At 45.9% G+C, this 23509-nt stretch overlaps 1 protein-coding gene across 4 annotated transcripts in view; it reads left to right on the top strand.

Annotated features, from left to right (window-relative positions):
- The first annotated feature begins 1075 nt into the window (after positions 1-1075).
- The window catches only part of CELSR1 (cadherin EGF LAG seven-pass G-type receptor 1), a 262839-nt gene continuing 240405 nt past the window's right edge, over positions 1076-23509 (top strand). For all 4 annotated transcript variants that reach the window (XM_037901572.2, XM_043551096.1, XM_043551104.1 and 1 more), the window contains exon 1: positions 1076-8573. In XM_037901572.2, the coding sequence (XP_037757500.1) occupies positions 4832-8573 (3742 nt within the window). In that variant the 5' untranslated portion in view covers positions 1076-4831. The remainder of the gene's footprint in view (positions 8574-23509) is intronic.

The following is a 23509-nucleotide window of genomic DNA, read 5'->3' on the forward strand; positions in this document are numbered from 1 at the left end:
TCGTTCTGTCATCTGCTACCATTGAGAACAGTCTAGAGCCATCCTCTTTGGAACCCCCTTTCAGGTAGTTGAAAGCAGCTATCAAATCCCCCCTCATTCTTCTCTTCTGCAGACTAAACAATCCCAGCTCCCTCAGCCTCTCCTCATAAGTCATGTGCTCTAGACCCCTAACCTTTTTTTTTGCCCTTCTCTGGACTCTCTCCAATTTATTCACATCCTTCCTGTAGTGTGGGGCCCAAAACTGGACACAGTACTCCAGATGAGGCCTCACCAGTGTCGAATAGAGGGGAACGATCACGTCCCTCGATCTGCTCGCTATGCCCCTACTTATACATCCCAAAATGCCATTGGCCTTCTTGGCAACAAGGGCACACTGCTGACTCATATCCAGCTTCTCGTCCACTGTCACCCCTAGGTCCTTTTCCGCAGAACTGCTGCCTAGCCATTCGGTCCCTAGTCTGTAGCGGTGCATTGGATTCTTCCATCCTAAGTGCAGGACCCTGCACTTATCCTTATTGAACCTCATCAGATTTCTTTTGGCCCAATCCTCCAATTTGTCTAGGTCCTTCTGTATCCTATCCCTCCCCTCCAGCGTATCTACCACTCCCAGTTTAGTATCATCCACAAATTTGCTGAGAGTGCAATCCACACCATCCTCCAGATCATTTATGAAGATATTGAACAAAACCGGCCCCAGGACCGACCCCTGGGGCACTCCACTTGACACCGGCTGCCAACTAGACATGGAGCCATTGATCACTACCCGTTGAGCCCGACAATCTAGCCAGCTTTCTACCCACCTTATAGTGCATTCATCCAGCCCATACTTCCTTAACTTGCTGACAAGAATACTGTGGGAGACCGTGTCAAAAGCTTTGCTAAAGTCAAGAAACAATACATCCACTGCTTTCCCTTCATCCACAGAACCTGTACAGGACTAGTGTAGAGCCCCACAGCAGGTCCAGGATCCCACAGGGCCCCATTACCATAACAGCAGGAGCAGCATTAAAATTAGTCCCATGCAGGGCTCTAGTCCCCAGCTCTCTTTCCTAGAGCTGGGTCCTAAATTCAACAGTCACTCCTAGACTTTACTCGGCTGGAGTCCTGGCTCTGACTTCCATCTACCTTAGCAAACTATTCCTAAGTCCTCTTAGCTAGGACAACTCTCCTGGTCTTAGGGGCTTTCCTGCAAGAGCCTTACCTCAGTCATTGCCACAGCCTCCTGGATTCCCCTCTCTATAGCTTCATGCTGCCCTTTATAGGGGAATTAGCTGCCCTCCATCAGGCCCGTTAATGACACAAGTGGGCTGGAGCAGTCCCTTCAGTAATCAGGGTTGGTTGGGCCCAGCCTCAGTCCCTTAAAAGGAGCAAGCCACCCTGTATCAGGCACCCTTAAGTTACTGATAATATCTCAACTAAATGTTGAGCTTCTAAATAGTTCATGTTTTTATAAATATCTCCTTTTCCCCTAAATTACTGATATGTCCTTTTAATCTTAACTCAATTTTACCTTAGCTTTACGCCTGGGAATTAGGACAAATTCCTAATTCAGAGGGTTACTATGGATAAATTTATACAGCATCTATTTATCTTAAACTTTTGCAATGCATTTATTATATCATACTAAGAAAGTGATACTCTTGCATGCAACATTAGGTGGAGCTAGACCTACTAGATAAATAGTAAATGGACAATGTGCCAATGTATATAGTGTGATACTATCTTATTTTCTGATTCCTGTCTGTCAGCTCAACAGTGATGATGGGGCTGAATGAAATATTTCCACCACTTTCTGTTTTGTCCTAGCTTCATGGTTTTGTTCATCTTTAAATTTTTTTTGTTCTCTGTTATTCTTTACGGTGTCTATCCAATGCATCCTTGGTCTTCTACTTCCAGTACCTTCCACGCTGGCATGTATTGCCATGTATGGAACCTTTTCTGGGTCCATTCTTGACAGGTGTCCAAACCAATGCAGTCATCTTTCTTGAATCTTCTGTAACAGTGTTATTTCTTAACCTAGCAAGGGTAGTTAGTAGTGATTGCTAGTGAAAGGGCACATCTGGTCCTGCAAGTGCATAAAGTCTTGTACAGCAAAGATTGCAAATAACTTCTAAACAAAAGTATAACATTGGGAGAAACAGTATTGCGGCAAGCTAGTGGATAGCTTAGAGAGATGTTGCAGAATGATTATAATACACTGGTGAACCACAAAACCAAGGAGTCGTGATCTAACACCTGGCAAATATTGGACCATAGAAACCAAATACATTACTGTCTAACTGACCAACAAATATATCTCATTTTCTTCATGTACCAGTGTATGTTTATTAAACTCCATTTCTTCAGAACACATCATGTTTTCTAGATTATCTGCTTATTCTCTTAGGGCCTGGATTCTTATTTACAATAAAAGATACTTTACATCTTTTTGGGAGTAAATTATATTTAGGGTGTTCTGGAACTTTGTTTTATTCTTCATCTGAAGATGGCACCTCCAGGGACATAATGCTCTTTACCATCCAACTGTGACATTGGTTCAGAACTGCTTTAGATGAAAGCGTACCATCAGGGGCTAACCTTCGGGGAGGCTAACCCACCAGCCCTCCCCCTTCTGACCACAGCACCCCCCCCACACACACAGTGGGAACCCCGAGGCCTCCTTCCCCCAGTGGCCAGAGGAGCCCTGCCCCAGCCATCCCAAGCCACTGGCTGGGCTGAGCCACAGGCTAGCCCCAGTGCTGGACCAAGCCTCTGGCCTGAGCACCGGCTGCTGGCAGACCCGAGCTCCAGGCTGTTGGCTGGAGCTGAGCCCCTGCCAGCTTCAGGGGAGAGGGGGAGAGAGGCAGGGCCTCAGGTAGAACATGGGTAGAGCCACGGCCTGGGGTAGGGAAGGCTTAGCCTGCCCTGCCCTTTGATACCCGCCACCCGTGCATACCATTTACTGATCACCAAACCCACATCCTGTAGAATGGAGTTTTTCTAGCTGTTGCAGTGAACACGTGGAGAAGTTTAGCTCCAATTACTCCAGCAGCGAAGGGATTGTTTTGTCCATCACTATCTACAATCCCTAGAGGGTGTAGCAAGATGTCCTAATGCAGTCCAGCCCATACAGAGGTTGGTCACAACTCTTTGATGGACAATCCCCCTTATTACAGCTATCTCCTGCACAATAGGCTAGGTGGAGAAGGTCTCCCAAGCAATAAAAAGATGAAGGACAAGGGAACACCGATTTGGAAGTAAGATTTTTTTTCCCCCACAGCACACAAAACTTCATAAATGTTTTCATATTCACAGATGCCATAGATAGGGGGACAGGTCAGTGCAGGCATGCTAATGCCCTTATGACGGCCAGTATCGGGGAGCAAACTCTGAGCTGCACAGCTCCAAGAATAGTCCTTCTCATTTTTTTGCTTGTGCTCTCAGATTGGGGTCTGCGCAAAAAAGCACCAGCTTCCTGCAAACAAAAACACACCAAAGCAAGGCATGTTGCCTATGGGCATGCTGCAGGGAAGCTGTTGTAGTGCATGTGATGGCAACCGGAGTTCAGCTGGAAGGCAGGTGAGGCCGAGGTTGCTCTCACAGCTCCATGCTCTGAGGGAGCTGCACCTGGCTTCTGGAGACTAGGAGCTAGCACATGCACAGCCAATGTCAGTAGGTCTCTTCTGCAGGTCAGCGGTCTGCACACGGGGCGTGCCAACAGCCCGGCTCTCTCTGATCTCTGTATTTGTGTCCCGGGGCCAGCAGAGAGCTCTGCACCCCCACGAGCCGCAGAAGAGTCATCCAGCGCCACCGGCTATTCTCTCACAGGCTCATTATATCTTTTGCACCCGCTCCGGCCACGCCTCCGCCCTTCAGGTTGCAGCTGCACTGAATGCAAAGGGAGGAAACTCCGCCCTGGGCCCTGGTTGCAGCCTTCTCTCCCCCGAGCCAGCTTTAGAGACCTGTGGTCTCCATAGAGATAGTAACACCCTGCACCTTTCAATCGCTCTCCGGGAACAATACAAGGGGGGAAAGGCAGAGAGAAGCAGCAGCAGGAAATCGCTGCGAGCTGATCTCGGGGCAACTTCCCCAGGGTTTTAAACGCACATGTTGCTGCTGCCGGACACAAGCAAACTCCGCGGCACGAGCCAGGCGACCCTGCCGGGTGTCACTCCGCGGCCACCCCAGATCGAGCGCCTTTTGTTAACGCCAACAAAGCTTCTCCGAGCCGCTCCCCAGGACGGACTCCCGCTGCCCGTGCGGAGCAGCCCCGGCCGCGAGAGCCAGGAGCAGTAGCTGGAAAGGGGAAGCCCCGCTCGGGAGCAGGAGCGGGCTGAAGGGGATGCGTTTGCAGGGGACTGTGCCTCTTGGAGAGGGAGGCGAGCGCTGATCCCAGAGTCGCCGCGGCCCCTGCGAGGATTTACACCGGCCCCTGCTCGATTCACTTTCTGGAGGGCAGCGTGCGCTGCCGCGGCGGGTCCCGCGAGCGGGGAGCGGGTCCACGGGGGCTGCGGGCGGGGAGAGGCTACCAGGCGGCAGGAGTGCGATTGTTTTTGAAGCAGCAGGTTTATGCTAATCACCCTGCCGGGAGCAGCAGTGGGAGGAGGAGAGGAGCCATTTTGAACTCACTTTAAACTTTACGGTGGAAAAGTTGGAATTCTCCAGCCGGGTCCCGAGCGATGTTCCCCGCCGCGGGGCTCTGAGGGAGCGGCCCCGCCTGGCAGAGGAGGACGAGGCCAGGGTCCCCCGGCCCCGCTGCTCATGGCTGAGGGCGGATGAGCCGCCCACGGGGGTGGATGGATTTTGCAGGAGCCCTTTGGCTGGGATCGCTGCTGCCGCCTAAGACTCGGAGATGCTGCCGGTGCCCGCAGCCGCCTGGCTCTCGTGGCTGGCTCTGCTCTGCCGGCTGGTGCCCGCGGGGGGCTGGGAGCTGCACCTCTCCTGCGGCGCCGGGCGCGCCGGGGACCTGCTGCTGGATGTCTCCCTGGGGCCCGGCTGGCTGTACAGCGTGGACGAGGCGCTGACGGCCCGCCGCGTGCGGGAGGCGGTGGAAGTGACGGCCGCGGGGCAGCTGAGGCGGAGCGGGGCGGCCGGCGGGGGCTGCCCGGCGAGCCCCCCAGGCTGCGCGCGGCTGGAGCGCAACCCGCTGCCTCTCCACGTGCGCATCGCCGCCCAGCGCTCCGGGGCGCTGCTCTCGCTCCGCCTGGCAGTCTACGTGCACAGCCCGGGCTGCCCCCGCCGGTACCGGGGGGCAGGCAGCGGGGGCCAGGCGCGGCCCCGGCTCGCCGCCCGGCTCTCCCCTGGGCAGCTCCCAGCCCCGCTCTGCTTCCCCGCAGCCAGCCGGCACCTGCCCCCAGGGCCCGCCGGGGACCTGCGCTCTGCCCTCATGGCCCTGACCAGCTTCCCTGCCTGCAGGTGCCCGGACCACCGCCCCCGGGGCTGCGGCGAGCAGGAGGCAGGGGGGAGGGCTCGGTGCTGCCTGCAGCCCGCCGGGGAGTCCCCTCTGCAGCTGGTCTGTGCCTTGAGGAGGACAAGGGGGGAGATCCTCCTCCAGCTGGGGCTGGAGCGCGCCCTGTCCGCCGGGGCAGGGGCTGGGAAGGAGGCGGGGACTTGGGGGGAACTGGAGCCCGTGGGTGCGAGGGGAGAGGAGAGAGGGGCGGTGGGTGCAGGGCAGGGGGAAGCGCCCACCCTGCTGCTGGGGCCCCAGGGATTGTGGACAGAGGAGCGGGGCGGCTGGGATCGTTCTCTCCAGGGGGCTCGGAGGAGGAGAAGAAGTGCGAACAGCCCTCCGCAGTTCCAGCTGCCCAGCTACCAGGTCTCCATCCCCGAGAACGAGCCTGCGGGTACGCGGGTGATCGGCCTGCGGGCCCAGGACCCGGACGAGGGGGAGGCCGGCCGGCTGGTGTATTCCATGGAGGCGCTCTTCGACGAGCGATCCAATGACTACTTCTCCATCGACCCGGAGACGGGCAGCGTGGTTACCACGCGCAGCCTGGACCGGGAGACCAAGGACACCCACGTGCTGAAGGTGACTGCGACTGACCAGGGCTCCCCCCGCCGCCGCTCAGCCACCACCTACTTGACTGTGACTGTGAGTGACACCAATGACCACGGGCCGGTGTTCGAGCAGCCTGTGTACCGGGAGACCATCCGGGAGAACATGGAAGTGGGTTACGAGGTGCTGACTATCCGTGCCACGGATGGGGATGCTCCGGCCAACGCCAACATGCTTTACCGCCTGCTGGAGCCAGGTGCCAGGGATGGCGTCTTTGAGATCGACCCACGCTCTGGGGTAGTGAGGACCTGTGCCCCTGTGGATCGTGAGGAGGTCTCTGAGTATCACCTGGTGGTAGAAGCCAATGACCAAGGAAAGGAACCAGGTCCCCGTAGTGCCACAGCTACGGTACACATCACTGTGGAGGATGAGAATGACAACTACCCACAATTCAGTGAGAAGCGCTACTTGGTACAGGTGCCAGAGGATGCCCCGGTGAACAGCCAAGTGCTGCAGGTGCAAGCAACTGACCGGGACCGGGGCAACAATGCCCAGGTGCACTATAGCATTGTGAGTGGCAACCTCAAAGGCCAATTCTATATCCACTCTTTCTCTGGTGCCATCGACCTGATCAATCCTCTGGACTATGAGACCATCCGTGAGTACACACTGAGAATCAAAGCCCAGGATGGGGGCAGGCCCCCTCTGATTAACTCTAGTGGAATGGTATCGGTGCAAGTGGTGGATGTGAATGACAATGCCCCAATCTTTGTCAGCACCCCCTTCCAGGCCACAGTGCTGGAGAACGTGCCATTGGGCTACTCGGTGCTGCATGTTCAGGCAGTGGATGCTGATTCTGGAGACAATGCCCGTCTGGAGTACAACCTTATAGACTTGTCCCCATCTCCTGGCGTGGTGTCCCCAGGTGGGGACACTGGGTTCCCATTCCAGATCAATAACAGCACTGGATGGATTACAGTGTCAGCTGAGCTGGACCGAGAGACTGTGGAGAACTATCACTTTGGGGTAGAGGCTAGGGATCATGGAGTGCCTGTCATGACTTCCTCAGCCAGTGTGGCCATAACGGTCCTGGATGTCAATGATAACAACCCGACTTTCACAGAGAAGGTCTATCAGCTCAGGCTGAATGAGGATGCGGCAGTGGGCAGCAGTGTCCTGACCCTGATAGCAGTAGACAGGGACATTAACAGTGTAGTGACCTACCAGATCACCAGTGGCAACACTAGGAACCGCTTTGCCATCACCAGCCAGAGTGGGGGTGGGCTGATCACCCTGGCCTTGCCCCTGGATTACAAGCAGGAGCGGCAGTACGTGCTGACAGTTACTGCGTCAGATGGTACACTCTTTGACACTGTCCAGGTCTTCATTAATGTCACCGATGCCAACACACACCGCCCGGTCTTCCAGAGCTCCCATTACACAGTGAGCATCAGTGAGGACAAGCCCATAGGCACCTCTATTGTGACCATCGGTGCCACCGATGAAGACACAGGGGAAAATGCCAGGATCACATACATTTTGGAAGATAACATTCCTCAATTCCGCATTGACCCGGACATGGGCACTATCACCACCCTGATGGAGCTAGACTATGAGGACCAGGCCTCTTACACGTTGGCCATTACAGCTCGTGACAATGGGATCCCTCAGAAATCTGACACCACCTACGTGGAGATCCTTATCCTGGATGCCAATGACAATGCCCCCCACTTCCTGCGTGACCGTTACCAGGGCTCGGTCTTTGAAGATGTGCCACTCTCCACCAGTGTCCTTCAGCTGTCTGCCAACGACCGTGACTCAGGCCTCAATGGCCGCGTCCTTTACACCTTCCAGGGTGGTGATGATGGTGATGGAGACTTTTACATTGAGCCCACTTCTGGAGTGATACGCACGCTGCGCAAGCTAGATCGTGAGAACGTGGCTGTCTACAGCCTGCGGGCCTTTGCCATGGACAGAGGCAGCCCACCTCTCAAAGCCTCTGTGGATATCCAGGTTACCGTGCTAGACATCAATGACAACCCGCCTGTCTTTGAACAGGATGAGTTTGACATCTTTGTGGAGGAGAACAGCCCAGTGGGCTCCATCGTGGCACGGATCAGTGCGGCCGACCCAGACGAAGGGACAAATGCACAAATCATGTACCAGATTGTGGAGGGTAACATCCCTGAGGTCTTCCAGCTTGACCTGCTCAACGGTGATCTCACAGCCCTGGTGGATCTGGATTATGAGAGCCGGACGGAGTATGTGATTGTGGTGCAGGCCACCTCAGCCCCTCTCGTCAGCCGAGCTACCGTGCACATTCGCCTGTTGGATCAGAATGACAACCCACCTGTGCTGCAGGACTTCCAGATCCTCTTCAACAACTATGTGACCAACAAGTCTAACAGCTTCCCCTCTGGGGTGATTGGCAAGATCCCAGCCTATGACCCTGATGTGTCCGACATCCTGGCCTACACTTTTGTTCAAGGCAACGAGTTGAACCTGCTACTGTTGGACTCTGCCACTGGGGAACTCAAACTCAGTCGAGATCTGGACAACAACAGACCCCTGGAGGCTCTTATGATAGTGTCAGTTTCAGGTAAGAAAACTTGGCAGGGGATAATAATGTATGAGAATTTTGTTTATTGGACCAGCATACTGGTACAGGCAGCAACATGCTGTATACAACTTTTAATTTCCTGGCGCAGTGGCTTATTTGTGAAATTTCTGGAGAGGAGCCACAAAAATGTATCAGAGCTATGTGCTGTGGACTGACATGAATAGTATGTTGAGGTGTATTGAGCCAGTGATATTTTGAATCACAGGGAAAAACATATAGAGGTTGAGGGCAAAATATATTCCCTGGGCATAGTTAGCTATTTAGGCTAAAACTTTCAGATGTGGATGCATAGAGTTAATAAGTGACCTGATTTTTCAAGATGCCAAGAATGCACAGCTCTCATTGATTGATTTATATTGAATATTTCGGCTTACTCCTATAATTAGTTATACATAAGAACAGTGAAAAGTAAAATTAGTGGGTGCACTGTACATATGAGTTGGGGGTTTGCTATTTTTTTTTTTTAAACAGCAAGATAAAAGATTTGATTATTTCTCTTTGAATACTGGGAAAGTTGGCTGGTAAATCTCCTTTAGATTTTGGGTCATATTTTCTACTAAAGTTGGTGGAGCATCACCCATTTGCACCAGCAACCAAAATTTTTGCCTTTTGTTTACATCCTTAGAAAATGACTCCTACAAAAACAGTCAGTTATAGCTGTATAACACAGTTAATTTCAGTGGGGTTGCTTTGGTATAACTGAGGATGTTTGTTGGCACACAGTGTCACCAAAATAAGTATTGAAAGTTTTCTTTTTTGTCTTTTAGGCTTAACTAATCTAGTATGTAGTCACAGTAATTTATTTATTGTGCTAGTGGTGGCTTTAAATTATACAGTGAATTGACATATGGATGCAAGTCCTAAATTGTTACTGTTTTGTTTTACAATACAGTAGTTTAAATAACTTGAGAGACAATCCCCAGAGAAAAGAAGAGCACTTTCTCCTCAGTTTCTTGTTTATTATGGAATTACTCTTTGCAATTATGGTACATACAGTGCATCAGTAATGCAATGACTAATCTCCTCCCCAAATTCCACTATGCTGTCTTTATCATGGGCCTGATCCCGCGCAACTCCTGTTGTCTTCAAAGGCCCATCATGAGCAACATTTTCCCTGCAGCCTATCACTGATATTTGTATTCTTTTATGTGAAACAGGGTATGTAAGTACTAAGTGTGTGCAATGACATCTTTTCTTAACACAAATCATTCAGATATCTAAATACAGCACAATCGTGGCAACACTTGCTACTGTTAGTAGCGTCACTGGGATAAGTGGGACCTCCTGGTAGATAGCACTATGCTCTGTCAGGTTTGCACGATCAGGGTCTTTGTTTGCTGCAGGGTAAAGGAAAGTGGTGTTAACTCCAGTCACTGGGGTTATTAGTGTGTGTCATCTGGCGATGGGTTCATGTTTCATGCAAAATGCTAGAAGGGAACTATTTTGGTAAAATAGCTCATAACTGTTACTTCCACATTCTTTGAAAGCTTACAGAGAAACAGGCAATTGGCTTGCATGTTTGAAATAAGGCATACATGTGATTTACATGGTCACAATCAGCCTGAACCAGCTGACAGAAAGCAGTAGCTTCTTATCTAACAGCAGGAGATAAAGAACTGGACAAAAAGCAAGAAGGCTGGAAAGGTGATTAAAATGGGCTAGGTGGGGAGAGCATATGGGACAGAAGTAGAAGATGATAGCATTCCTTTCTCATGCTAATAATGTCTTCATCCATTTATGCAGATTTCAGTGGGTGAAATACATATAAAAATATGGAAACGAAGTCATGAATGCTTAGAGCACAGTTAAGCTGCTGCCTTATGAGGTCTCATGTAATACAACTATGACGAGTAATGCATTGTTATTACATTTTGTGAGAATTTGAGCTCTGAATAATATTAAAAATTAATATTAATATTCTGTAATATTCAAAACTTGTTATCCCTATCACAGCTGCACCCCCACCAGGGATATTTCAAAGAGGCGTTTTCATCAGTTAGCATTCTTAAGTAATTTTGGCAGGCATCAAAGTCAGTTTGATACTGTTTTTGAAAAGTTTTCTGTGTGTGGGAAAAGATTGCTTCATAGAGGTATTTAAGAGGACAGAGGTCTACAGAGCTTGTGATTCCATTTAGGAAACTCTCACCTCTCCACTTTCTCCAGTTTTCTTTAACAAGTGAAATGGAGAGAAGAACAGCCTTGGAGTGAAATACTCAACATTGTTATCTGTAGTTAACTGAAAAATGTGTCTGCTGGGTGGTCATTAATCTACCTATCAGGCCAGGGAAGCAATCCTGATGCAGGCAAAAGTCCTGTCAGAGTCTGTGGGAGTTTGAGCTGTATATGGACTCTTAGGGGACATACGGAAATGCTGTTGCTGCTGTGCAATCGTGTTTTCACCTACTGACATGGGCTACATCTGAGGTTTGCTGCGAGGGCTCTGTGGATAAGTGTGTGTAAATAAAAAATTAAGTTTATCAGATGTGATAGGTCTTAGACAAATGAGAGGAGACATACTATATCAGGTGTAGCCAAACTTACTGACTCTCCGAGCTGCAGATGACAACAGAATTTTGAGAGCCAGGTTGCCTGCCAGGGCTCAGTCCTTCCCACTCCTGCTTCAGCCCCGAGCCCGGCCAGGTGCACCCCATTGGACTGAAGACCCTACTCCACCACCCCGCTGCAAGGCAGAGGTCATGAGCTCCCCTCACTCCAGTCTGGTAGGTGGAGAATGGGGAGGGGTGGGGGAGGCTCTGCAAGCTGCACTTTAACTGTAAAAGAGCTGCTCATGAGCCAGGGTTTGACCACCCCTGTACTAGACAATTACATTAACTTGGAACTTTGACATTTGGATAAAACAGCATTCTTTTATTTGATCTGTAATTGACTTCAAAATGCATGTTTTTATTTCACAAACAAAAGTCCAAAGTTGTCAAAAAAATCTCTGGAAAAAACAGGAAACGAAATTATAGATTTAGTGAAATTTGAATATGAGAGACCCACTTCATTTAAAAACATGGTCACCTTCAACAGCATAGATATTTGCAGAAGCCATACTAAGACTATGTCTACACTACTGCAGTAAGTCGACCTGTGCTACGCAACTCCAGCTACGTGAATAACGTAGCTGGAGTCGACCTACCTTAGGTCGAGTTACCGCGGGGTCTACACCACGGGGGGTTGACGGGAGAAAATCTCCCAGTGACTTACCTTTCTCTTCTCATCGGGGGTAGAGTACAGAAGTCGACTGGAGAGCGCTGTCGATTTGGCAGGTCTTTACTAGACCCGCTAAATCAACCGCTGGTGGATTGTCCTCAGAGTGTGGATCCCCTCTGTAATGTAGACCTGCCCTAAGAGTCTGGCCAGACAGTTCAGAAAGAGGGATTCCTTTCTGTGTGGATTTTCCTGTGCTGTGGCACTGTTTCTCCTTGCTCTGGATGCCTCTGAAAGCCCACCACAAAGTCTGGGGTAGGTGCACAGAGAGGAAGCCTAGCAGGGGTGAGGTTGTGTGAATGACTGTTACTAATGTACACCTTTTCCTCTGGCAACGAGCAGGGAATCTTTGTGAAAGGCAGAGGAAAATTAGTCTTTGGACTGGTCCCCTCCATGTGTGAAACCTCCCTTCATAGGGCATGGGCAAATGGCAGGGGAACCAGGATAGCAGTGGATCTCTGGGCCTCAGCTTATTCTGCAGGAAAATGGGAAGAAATCCTGTGCCAGCCCCCACTGCTGGAAAGTTTGCAAAGAAATCTCACAGTTGTCCTCTATTTTACACCTGCTCTGGACTTTTCTACAGGAAGCGGTGGTCTGGACTTATATTTCCCTCGCCTGTGTGTGGGATCACAAGGTGTGAATTTTTGAATAGTTGGGATGAAATATTCGCCCCACTGAAGTTAATGGGAGTTTTGCCATTGAGTTCAATGGGGTCAGGATTTCATTGTGGGGATCTAGAGGGTTTTGAATTTTAGAATCTGCAATTGCTTTAGTGTTGTTAAAATCATGAAATTAGTAAAATTATCAGGATTATGAGCTGATATTCTTTCTCTTCACCTATAACAACATGAGCAAAAATTAAAGGGACACCGTCAACTTGCAGTCCAGTCAGTTTGTAAAAATGAGTTAAAGGTAGTTCAAGATAAAGCATCTGCCCCTAATTTCCCCCTGCTAATTTTGACGGTTTATAGTACAATTGTCCTGTATTAAAAAATTATATATATTTTTTTCCTCTTGTGCTGTGGGTAGCGGTGCTGGAACACTTTTTATAGTGGGGATGTTGAAAGTCAGCGAAACTGAAAAGCAGTGGTCCCCAAACTTTTTACTGCGCCACCCGCCAGAGCTGGGGCCTGGAGCAGGGCCATGTCTTGGGTTGGGGTGGGGGAGTGCAGACAGGGGCAAGGGGGCTGGGGCTGGTAGCCAGGACCCCAGGCGCAGGGCTGGCAGCTGGAATCCCGTGTAAAATCTGGGGATTCTGCAGCACCCCCTCACCCCCATCCCACACCATTAGTTTCCACGCCTATGGCTGTGGGAAGGAAAATACACAGGAGTGGGAAACGGATTCTGGCCCCAATCTTGCATAGGGATCCACTTGTCAGTTGAAGTCAATGGGACTTTAAGTGCCCGATCCCACAAACAGTTGTGCCCGCACTTAACTTTACTGTCATAAGTATTCCCATTGATCTCAGTGGGACAACTTGCATCAGTAATGTTCAGTATATGTACCTGTATTTGCAGGGCCGAGGCATAATGAATACAAAGGTAAAATAATGAAAATAACTGTACACCAATGTAGTCAAATGGACAAAATAAATGGGAAAAAAATTCTCACATTTCTCTCTCATAACAGTCTTAAATATTACTTGTAGAAAAAGTAGTTTAAAGAAAAACTCTCAGGCAGAAGTGTGATTTTTTTTTTCTCTCTCATTTGCTGGTGCCTCTTTAATCAAATCTCTTTTTCCAGATTGCAGTAGAGATTTTTGGAGGTATTTTTCAAAGGAGACTTTTAGTGCTTGGTTTTGTGTCTAAAGTGTTTTAAAACCAAATCATAATATTTTATTTTTTCAACCCACTGTCCCCAGAACACGTAATTTTAGATTCTGAATTCTGGGGATACATCAGCTTGAAACTGCCAAAATGTATTAATATCAGGTTGTGAGAAAATGTCCTCAAAATATATTTTTAAAAGACAAAAGAACATTGCACTATGTAACTTCTCTTTTAAGAGTTTAAATATTTCAAAATTTAAGCATGATGCTAACTCCAGTTGCAGAGATCTAAAGGTATGAAGATTGAATATTTTTACCAAAAGCATTCAATCATTTAAGCGCTTAGGGATGACAGGAAACATGGAAACTGGATAAAAATAACAAGGTTTATGGGACTTTCAGCTGCTTGTTCTGATAAACTTTTCTACTTGTTGGTGATAGGTGAATTTAAGTTTGATAAATGTTATTTGAAACTGTTTCCCTAGTAAACCTGTGATGATTCTTCTGGAAAAAAACAGGACTATCGGAAAAAATAGAGAACCCTAAGCAAAAAAATTAAATGCCAGCAGTCATTTTGCACCAGTTGATTTTTCTTTTCATTATGATTAGTTGGATTATTTCTAATCTGTTCTGATCATCGCTCACTTTGAAATTATTGCCATTTTATTTTTTTGGTGGTTATTGGTGCTGCCATTTGGTAGCATTAGAAACAAAATCATCACTTCGGGAAAGTGGGAGAAACTTTCTGATAGGTCATAGAAAGTGGAAAGCAAAGATAGCTGAATCAAAAATTAATTTGTAAATTAGAGGGAGTATTGTAGGACTTTTTCTTTTGCAAAATTCCATTTAGAATCCTTTTCAAAACTTGAGGTTGAAGTTTAGGGTCAAATTTTCAAAAACACCTAAAACAGGAGCCATCGTCCTATTTTCAAAAGTAATTTAGAAGCCTAAATTCCAATGGCTTTCAGTGAGAGTTAGGCTCCTGTGTGCCTAAGCCACTTTTGAAAATGGGGCTTTGACTCTTCAATCACATAGGTGCTTTTACCAGAAGTGAATAATTTTTTGTAAATTGTTTTCCATTACGTGCTTGGTATCATGGTGATAAGTGTTCTAAAAAGACCTAGATGGAGATAACTGTGAATTATTTCCTGTGGACCTCAGTTCATTGCCAATGTAGCTAAGACCCTGATCCTGCAATTTACAGTGTGCAGGTGGAATGCTGTGCCTTTGTGGAACCCACCTTGGTTAACAGGTCTCTGACAGGAGCCGTAGTCTACCTGTCCAATGCAAATTGCAGGATTGGAACCTAAAATACTATTTTTCAATATTGAAAGCAAATACCTAAATTCAGTACATACGTTTCTTAACATACCGTGCATCTAATTTACTACTAATTTTGCACATCACCTACACTTTAATTGTAAATGAGTTTTGTTATAATTAAGGCTACGTTTTAGTCACGGGTATTTTTAGTAAAAGTCATGGACAGGTCACAGGGCAGTAAACAAAAATTCACTGCCTGTGACCTGTCCATTACTTTTCCTATATACCCATAACTAAAACTTGGGGCAGGGCACCGTGGGTTCTGGGTGTGTGTGTGTGTCCCAGGATCCCTGCTGGTGCTGGCGAGGGGGAGAGTTGGCAGGGCTGGGAGGCTCCCTACCTGGCTCCGACCGGCATGTCTCTGCAGCTCCTAGGGGAGGGGTGGTCAGGGGAGCTCTGCACGCTGCTCCCGCCACAAGCGCTGGCTCTGTATCTCCCATTGGTTGGGAACCACAGCCAATGGAAGCTGTGGGGGCAGCATGCGCAGGCAGTGTGTAGAACCCCCTGGCCACTTTGACTAGGAGCTGCAGGGACAAGCCAGGGAGCCCCCCACCAGGTAAGTGCCGCCCTGTACCCCAATCCCGTGCCCCAGCCCTGAGCCCCCTCCCACACACTCAAACTGCTGCTGTCCCCGGGAGCCAGCAGAAGCCGCTGCAGAAGTCACAGAGATCACAGAAAGTCACGGAATCCATGACTTCGGTGACCCCTGTGACAGACATGCAGCCCTAGTTATAATTGTGATGAAATGTAGAAGTAAGGAACTTCAATGTGGTTTTCTTTACCATTGTCTTTATAGCAGATAAGAGCAATTAAATTATATATCAAGTTGTTGTTATTGCTGGCATTTTATAGTTATGTTTAAAGAAGGCAGTGCTTAAAGTTTGTTTTCAATTATGTGCTTTAAATAAACCACTGAGTATGTGAGCTAACAGTATTTCCTTTTATGTTCTTCTGACCTTATGTTAGATATTAAAGTGGGATTTAATGAAGTCACTATAACACCAACAAACCAAATTAAGATAAGACTCATGTAGTGGTGCAATAAACGTTTATTATTCTAACTCAGTGATCGTCAAGGGATAATTTTCATTATTGTAGTTAAAAAGTCATTATGCCAATGTTACCCCATTACCAGTTTGGTCACTTTCTATACAAATAGAACAGAAGGTTGTGCACCTTGTTGTGTATTATTTGCATATTGGTGAAGTTAGGGCTGCCGTTTCCTCATGGACAGAGGGCAGATACTACAGTGAAAAGTACTGTATAAACACCTATGATATTTTTAGCAGGGTTTGAGGTTAAAAGAACAAAAGGCATGGAAATACAACAGGAGGAATTGGGGGAAAACTTTGCAAGGTCATTTTTGGTTTGCAAAGAATGCATGATCTGACCCCAAGTGATGAGGTCCGGTGTTTCATTGCTTTATGGAAGTGTAGACTGTGTACATCTTTGGGGTTTTGCATCTCTATTTTATGGCTGATTTTGCTTTATTAGATTCATGAAGAATTGTGCCAGTAACTTCAGTGATCTGGGATCAGGCCCTACAGAGATGCAGAGGGCTTGAGGGTTTTTTTGTTTTTTTTGTTTCAGCTATGCAGAGTAACCAGTTCTTTTATGGGTGATGTTTCTGCCTTTTTGCAAGAACTTGCTTTCATTTCAATCATTCACAAAGTTACTGGTAGCTTGGGGAAAAGGTCTGGTTTCAGGTATCAACAAAGGAAGGAGTAACACATGAACTGCTTGCTGCGACCTCCCTGTAGCCACTAGGGAAGTAAATTCTGTAAGTGTAGAACATCGTTGGCCATGACATCCCAGCAGGTTATATACAATTACGAGATTACAGTGTACTTATGAATGAATGACCTTTGATGCTCCCCATTCCTATCATGATGCTTGGAAAAGATGTACAGACACATCAGGTTTCTTACAAAATGATCATGTGGACGCAGAACCCACTTTGTAGTGGGAATATCCTAAAACTGTAATTTAGAATTGAAACATTCTTGTTGGTCTTGAAAAGCTCTGAAAGTGCAATAGCTGGCACATCCCATGGTAAAGTAATCTGAGAAACAGCAATAATCTGAAGACTAAAAAAGACTAGGGAACAAGTTGTGTTTGTCTGTGAAAGACAGCTGCATGATTATAGTCCATAATTCTTACTTTTGGCTGTGTGTTAGAAGATAAAGTCTTCTAACTCCGAGTTGTAGGAAGTTTACGTTACTCAAATGATGAAGGAATCATCATAATTATTTATTTAAAATGTGGTAGTGTCCAAATGGCCTAATCAGGATTGGCACTTCATTTTTGCTGAAAAGTATACAAACAGAAAGGGATACAAATGGTTCCTGCCCCAAAGCTCTACCTGACTGCATAATGACAAGAGACACTCCATGGGGCTATGATCTGTCCCACTGTGTGATGGGTTGAGCCCCCCATCCGGTGCCACTTGATGTGCTGGGGTCCCACTGGGTCCTCCTGTTCCACCAGCGTGGGTTGCCTTACCCTGTTCCGCTGTGCCAGGCCCTCAAGCCTTCTGCAGCACACATAGAGGTAGGGGCACACCCAGCTGCAAATGGACATTGGGATCAGTTCTATGTGGGAGGAATCAGCTCGGGGATTGCCTTGCCCTCACATGCACACCTCCTTTGGGGTATAAACCCAAAATAATATTGTCTTGCACTGTATAGAAAGATCTGCACAGCGCAAGCTCATAAATATTCACTCTCTCCCTCAATGTGGAAAGAGATATGCAAGCTTCTTCCCCCTCCACCCCCCATATGAATATATACAAACTGGGTTATGTTATAAACAAGAAATAAGTTTATTAACTACAAAAGGTAAATTTTAAGTGATTATAAGGAACAGCAAACAGAACAAAGCAGAATATTGAGCAAATAAAACGAAACACGCAAACTAATCTTAATACACTAAAGAAACAGATTACACATAGTAATTTCTCACCCTAAATGTTGTTTAGGCAGGTTGCAGAGTTTCTGCTGCTCAGAGTTCTAGTTATATCTCTTTACAGGCTAAACCCCTGTTCTCAGCCTGGATTCAGCCCTTGCCTTCCCCTAGCTTAATTCCTTGCTTTCTTCAGGATCTTTCAGCTGTCTTCCATCTCGGGTGGGGAGGCAAATGGAGAGCCCAGATTGCATTGCTTCCCATCCTTAAATAGAATTTACATAAGGCAGGAAGCCTTTGTTTCCAGTGGAAAAGTACCAGCAGTGTTTTGTACCAGATTATGTTATCACATGACCTTGTAGTGTCAGGACAATCATGAGACAACGTTTATTTGCAAGGTCCACAGGAAAGAACTCCTGGGAAGATGTGGGATCCACATCTTTGAAGACTCATTATCTTTTCCTAATGGCCCATTAAGGTTGATTGTTTACTCCCTGGTGGGCGTTTCCCAAGCACATACAACTGTGTGAGTAATTGTTACATGGATAATATTCCTAACTTTAGATACAGGAATGATACACGCATACAGATTGGATAAACACATTCAGTAAATCATGACCTTTTCAATGATACCTCACATGACCCATCTTGCATAAAACATATCTTAGTTATGTCATATTCATATCATAACAATATTTCTGTGAAGAATAGGGGGTGTAATGTCACACTCCACACCACACATCTTCACTGCCAGCCGTGAGGGGAGTGCACAGGCTGTAGCAGTTGCTGTTTGTGAGAAAAATACTTCCCAATGTTTCTATCTCTCCTCTGAACCTCTCCTACTGGCCAGTGGCTGCTATTAACACAATCTACCTTTAACAGCCAAATTTTCAAAAGCGCCTTCTAATTTTGGTGGATCAGTTTTGGGTGCTCAGTTTTAAACAGCGTGGTCTGATTTTTCAGAGGTACTGATATTGTCATCTCTCATTGACTTCACTTGGGGTTTTGGGTGCTCAGCCCCTCCTGAAATCAGACCCAAGTCAGTTCAACTTGAGGACACAGAAACTGTAGCATCCAAAATTGGAGGACAATTTTGAAAACATTGGTCTAAGTCAGTAACACCCAAGCAAAGAACATCAGAGTTTAAGGTCCCAGTATTCCACTGGCTATACACCTAGGCATGATGGGTCATATGTACTCCTGAAATGTTGCAAACTTCATTCTCCAGACTATAGACTGATGTTTTGGGGAACTTTTCTTTTTAGAAAAGTGTCTGGAAGAGTAGTTCCAGTGTCTGGAAGAGTAGTTGTCCTGAAGTATCTTTGGCTGCCATTCTCTGCCCTCCTCATCTACTTCCTTGGAGGGCAGAGAGGTGGAGGGGATATTAACTGGTGGTCAGCATTGACCTACTTCTGGAAATCTCACAGAGTTGATTAAGAGGATAATTGTAGAAAGAGTGGCCCCTCCCTATTTATGGAGCACTTGTGGAGGTTATTCTAGGGGTTCAGGAGAAAGTGGGGAGTATGCAATAGAACTGGTGCATCCGTCTTCCCTTTCTAACCCATGCTGTTTGTTCCACTTCACTTGGGGAAGTCGAGGGGAACACGTGGCCCTTATAAATGATTGTATGTGCCTTTTGTTTTAGTGTCTGTTGGCTCACAAGTGTAGAGTAGCAGACGAACTCTGGACCATACTATTCTTTAAAAAGTGAACATTTTATTTGGGTATTTTTTTCTGGTGATCACAATTAACGGAAAAACAGCTAGTTTATAGCTGTGAGTTATCTGTCACTGTGCCTAAGTTGTTGTTGTTTTTACCTTTCAGTAGTAGAGATTCCTTTATCTCAATACAGCATTATATTGTCAATATGTTTCCATGAAATATTTTGCTCTCCTAGCAGTAAATGTTTTCCTGTCTATTGAAACAAAAATATACCACTCCTATGAGATTCAGGAATTAAATGGAAGGAAACACATATTAAAGCAAAATGACAGCAATAGCTTTTTGCCAATTGAAACAGATCATACAAAATGGTGAGAAGGTAAATGTTTCTCTATTTATCATAATCCTTTTGAAAAGTGTTAACTGTGAAAAGTAACCAGCACTGAAGATATTTGTTTCTGTCTATATCTCTATGTATACATTATGTGTTGCATACCTCTATTATTTTTGCTACACTCCTTTAATAAGACATTTTTACACTAATAGGTCATTGACTAAGATGTACTGAACACAATATAATTGTATTTCTGAATCTCACTCCACAAAGTCTAAAGTGTATAACTAGGGCTGTCAAACGATTAAAAAAATTAATAGTGAAATTAAAAAAAAAAGTGTGATTAATTGCAGTTTTAATCACACTGCTGTTAATATAATTCCAATTTAAATTTATTATAAATATTTTTGGATATTTTTCTACATTTTCAAATATACTGATTTCAATTACAACACAATACAAAGTGTACACAATACAAAGTGTATATTTTATTACAAATATTTGCACTGTAAAAAAACAAAAGAAATAGTATTTTTCTGTTTACCTCATACAAGCACTGTAATTTTGTTCAGAGTTACAGACCGCTTCCATTCCCAAGGTGTTCGTAACTCTGAGGTTCTACTGTATATGGCATATTACAGTTCTCTCAACTCCCCCAAATTAAAAAAAAAAGCCAGACATGTAAATCTCTAAGAGGTGAATAAAATATGTGTAGTCACTCATTTTTAGATATGAGAAATAGAGTGAAAAGTCAGCCGAGTCAAAATTGTAAATGAAATACAGAGGTCTTTTCTCATGAGGGCTGTAAACTGGCTATCTCAGTCCAACATGTTTTGTGTTCTATTTCTGCTGTTTAGCAAGACATCAGTTGTTATTTGGAATTGTTGAATTGCATTGGAATAGTTTGTCTGTGCTACTTGTGATTACAGAGGTTTAGTGCTCTTTTTATCCATTTGGATACATTACTGTAATGGACTCTTTAGACACACATAGGCATTAATGGAATACAGTTGTCAAAAGAACACTTTTAATTGGCTGGTGTTAACATTAAAAAGGTGCTGTTTATGTTGGGAAAGAGCAGCTGGTAACAACTGTAGGATTCATTAACTTTCAGTGAATCGGATGTGCTGTGAAGAGTGTCTGACTTTTTCATTTTTAAATTCACAGACACAGCAAATGAAACATTAACAATGGTTAATTCCTCAATTCTGCAAACATTTAACTTTATGCGTATAAGTATTCTCATTGCACCCAATCCCAGAGTTCAAAGTTAAACATGTGGTAAATGTTTGCGTAGTTTATGTGGATGTGAATTTACATGTTGTTGGGGGTTCCTCTAGATCAGTGTTTCTCAAACTGGGGGTCCTGACTCAAAAGGGGGTCACAAGGCTATTGTGTGTGTGCAGGGGGGTTGCAAGATCACAAAAAATATTGCTGGGGGAGAGGGAGCTGAGGGTGGGGTACAGCAGCCTCCATTCTCTGGCTGCCAGCAGCAATGCAGAAGTAAGGGGGGCAATACCATGAGAATGCACCTATGAAAATGTACAGTAATTTGCTATCACAGGGGTCGTTACAGCCTGAAATATTTTCAAAGGGGGGCCCAACAAAAAAAGTTTGAGAATCCCTGTATATGACATGAAATGAAAAATGACTGACACTTCAGCAGTTTTACGGAGGTTGGAATTAAGATGGCTTTACACAGTGAATACACTGCCCTCAGTATAACAGTGGTTCATTTTGTAAGTGTTGACATTGTACTCAGTGCACCATAAAAGGAGGTAGGAAGGGGAGTAGGAGAAACGAGGCTAGAGTTGTAAATGGAGGTGGGGGAGGTAAAGATAGGACTTCACTGATGAAAGTCACACCAGATGTGGTAGTTAGAGTTGGAAAAGTGATTCATTGTGAATGATTTGTCTGAGAAATGTAGCCCTTTTTCTGTTTTCAAATTATTTGCAAACGAGCAGGGATTTCTAACACGTTACTTCTGATTAGAGTGGTAATTGTGGGATCACGTCTGTGAAGAAATTTCAGTTTATGGATTGTTCAGGAATTGGTTGTTATGTGTATTTAGTATTTGTGAGTAGCACTGTGTGATAGGTCTCTTAAGGGGGGAAGAGATGTGACAGTGAAGGAAGAATCACAGTATGAAAATTATGTTGCTGCCCAGTAAAGGCAGAAACAATAACTTTGGGTTATTAAGCACCAGATCGTGTCCCAGACTTCTGCAACCACTCAGGGGCATAAAGGGGGACCCTCCCCATGTTCTTGCATGATCTCTCCGGAGCTTGGGTTGGGGAAAAGTGGACCCCAGCTCCTTTATTACTCCTTCCTCCTCACTGTAAGAAAGGGGTGGGAAGGGGGAGAAGCCTGGGCTCTGACCTTCCAGTGCACAGTCCAGCTGCTGAGCCATGAAGAGAGAAGTAAATGACTTCTGGGAAAGGGCTGTCACAGGCTATTCCCTCCTGGAGCAAGGGGGAGCCAAGGTCATACCTCCTCCCCATGGTGGTTCATACACTGTCCCTTCACAAGCCCCTGTGACTTTTTTCTAACATGTGCTACAGTTACACTACTTTTTTAAAACAAGAAATGTAGGGAGAGATTTCCAAAGGCACAAATGGGAGTTAAGTGCCAAAATCCCACTGAGTTTGGGTATGCATCCGATGAAGGGAGCTGTAGCTCACGAAAGCTTATGCTCAAATAAATTGGTTAGTCTCTAAGGTGCCACAAGTACTCCTTTTCTTTTTGCTAACTCCCTTTGTTAGTCCCAGCCATAATTTTTAAAACACCAGTAGTAATTCCCTGGGGGGGATTGTTGGAGAATAAATAGGGGGTTTGATGTGTGACTAAGTTCTAAGGACCCTTTCTAACAAATTTCCATAGCATCTCTAATAGCTTTTATCCTGTTGATAATTATTCTGGACTGATTTCTATGATTACGGCATTTTTCTTGGATTTAAGGCTGTATAGTATTCTGGCTACATTGACACCTGTATAAGAAACATGCCTTTTTCCATTTGCGTGAGTTGGTGGCATTCTGTTGCCTTTTTCTGTTTTTCAAGACTATCTTGCAGTTAGACTAAGTAAAGCAGAGTGTGAAATACGTTGACTTAGGGGCTCACTCCTGGAAAGCCTTACTCACAGAAGTAGCCTTGTTGAGGTGCAGATTAGAATAGCCGCATGTTTGCCACTTGATATTTCTGTGGCTGGTGGCGTATTTATGTTGTTTGCTTTCTTTTTAGGACCTCTCTCTTTCCAGGAATGGAAAATCCTAACGTGTATTTCTTGATGTGGTGAAAGTTTCCAAAACTCATCAACAAAGAGAATGGAAACAGCATGGAAAATATTAAGGCCTATTATAGAGATTTCCTGTTCATCTAGTACATTCCTGTTGTATGTCAGGGGTGTGTGTGTAAATACAGGCCCAGCCTTCATGGGCATTTGTTGACTTCAGTGGGGTTCCTGTCAATTACAGTAGAGAACCCAAGGTCAGAATTTGGCTCATCGTGTACATATAGTTGTGGAGATTCCAGGAGAGAAAGTTCTGTCCACATTTCTAGTAATTATTATTTTGCAGTAGCAACATTGTGCCAAGTACCGTACAAATATAGAGTAAAGATGACCTCTTCCCCAAAGAGCTTACAGTCATAGGTACTGACTTCATGGGGCTGGAGCACCCACGGAAAAAAATTAGCAGGTACTTAGCACCCACTGGC

Source organism: Chelonia mydas, chromosome 1 (genome assembly GCF_015237465.2).
Source record: "Chelonia mydas isolate rCheMyd1 chromosome 1, rCheMyd1.pri.v2, whole genome shotgun sequence".
In the NCBI taxonomy this organism is placed as follows: Eukaryota; Metazoa; Chordata; order Testudines; family Cheloniidae; genus Chelonia; species Chelonia mydas.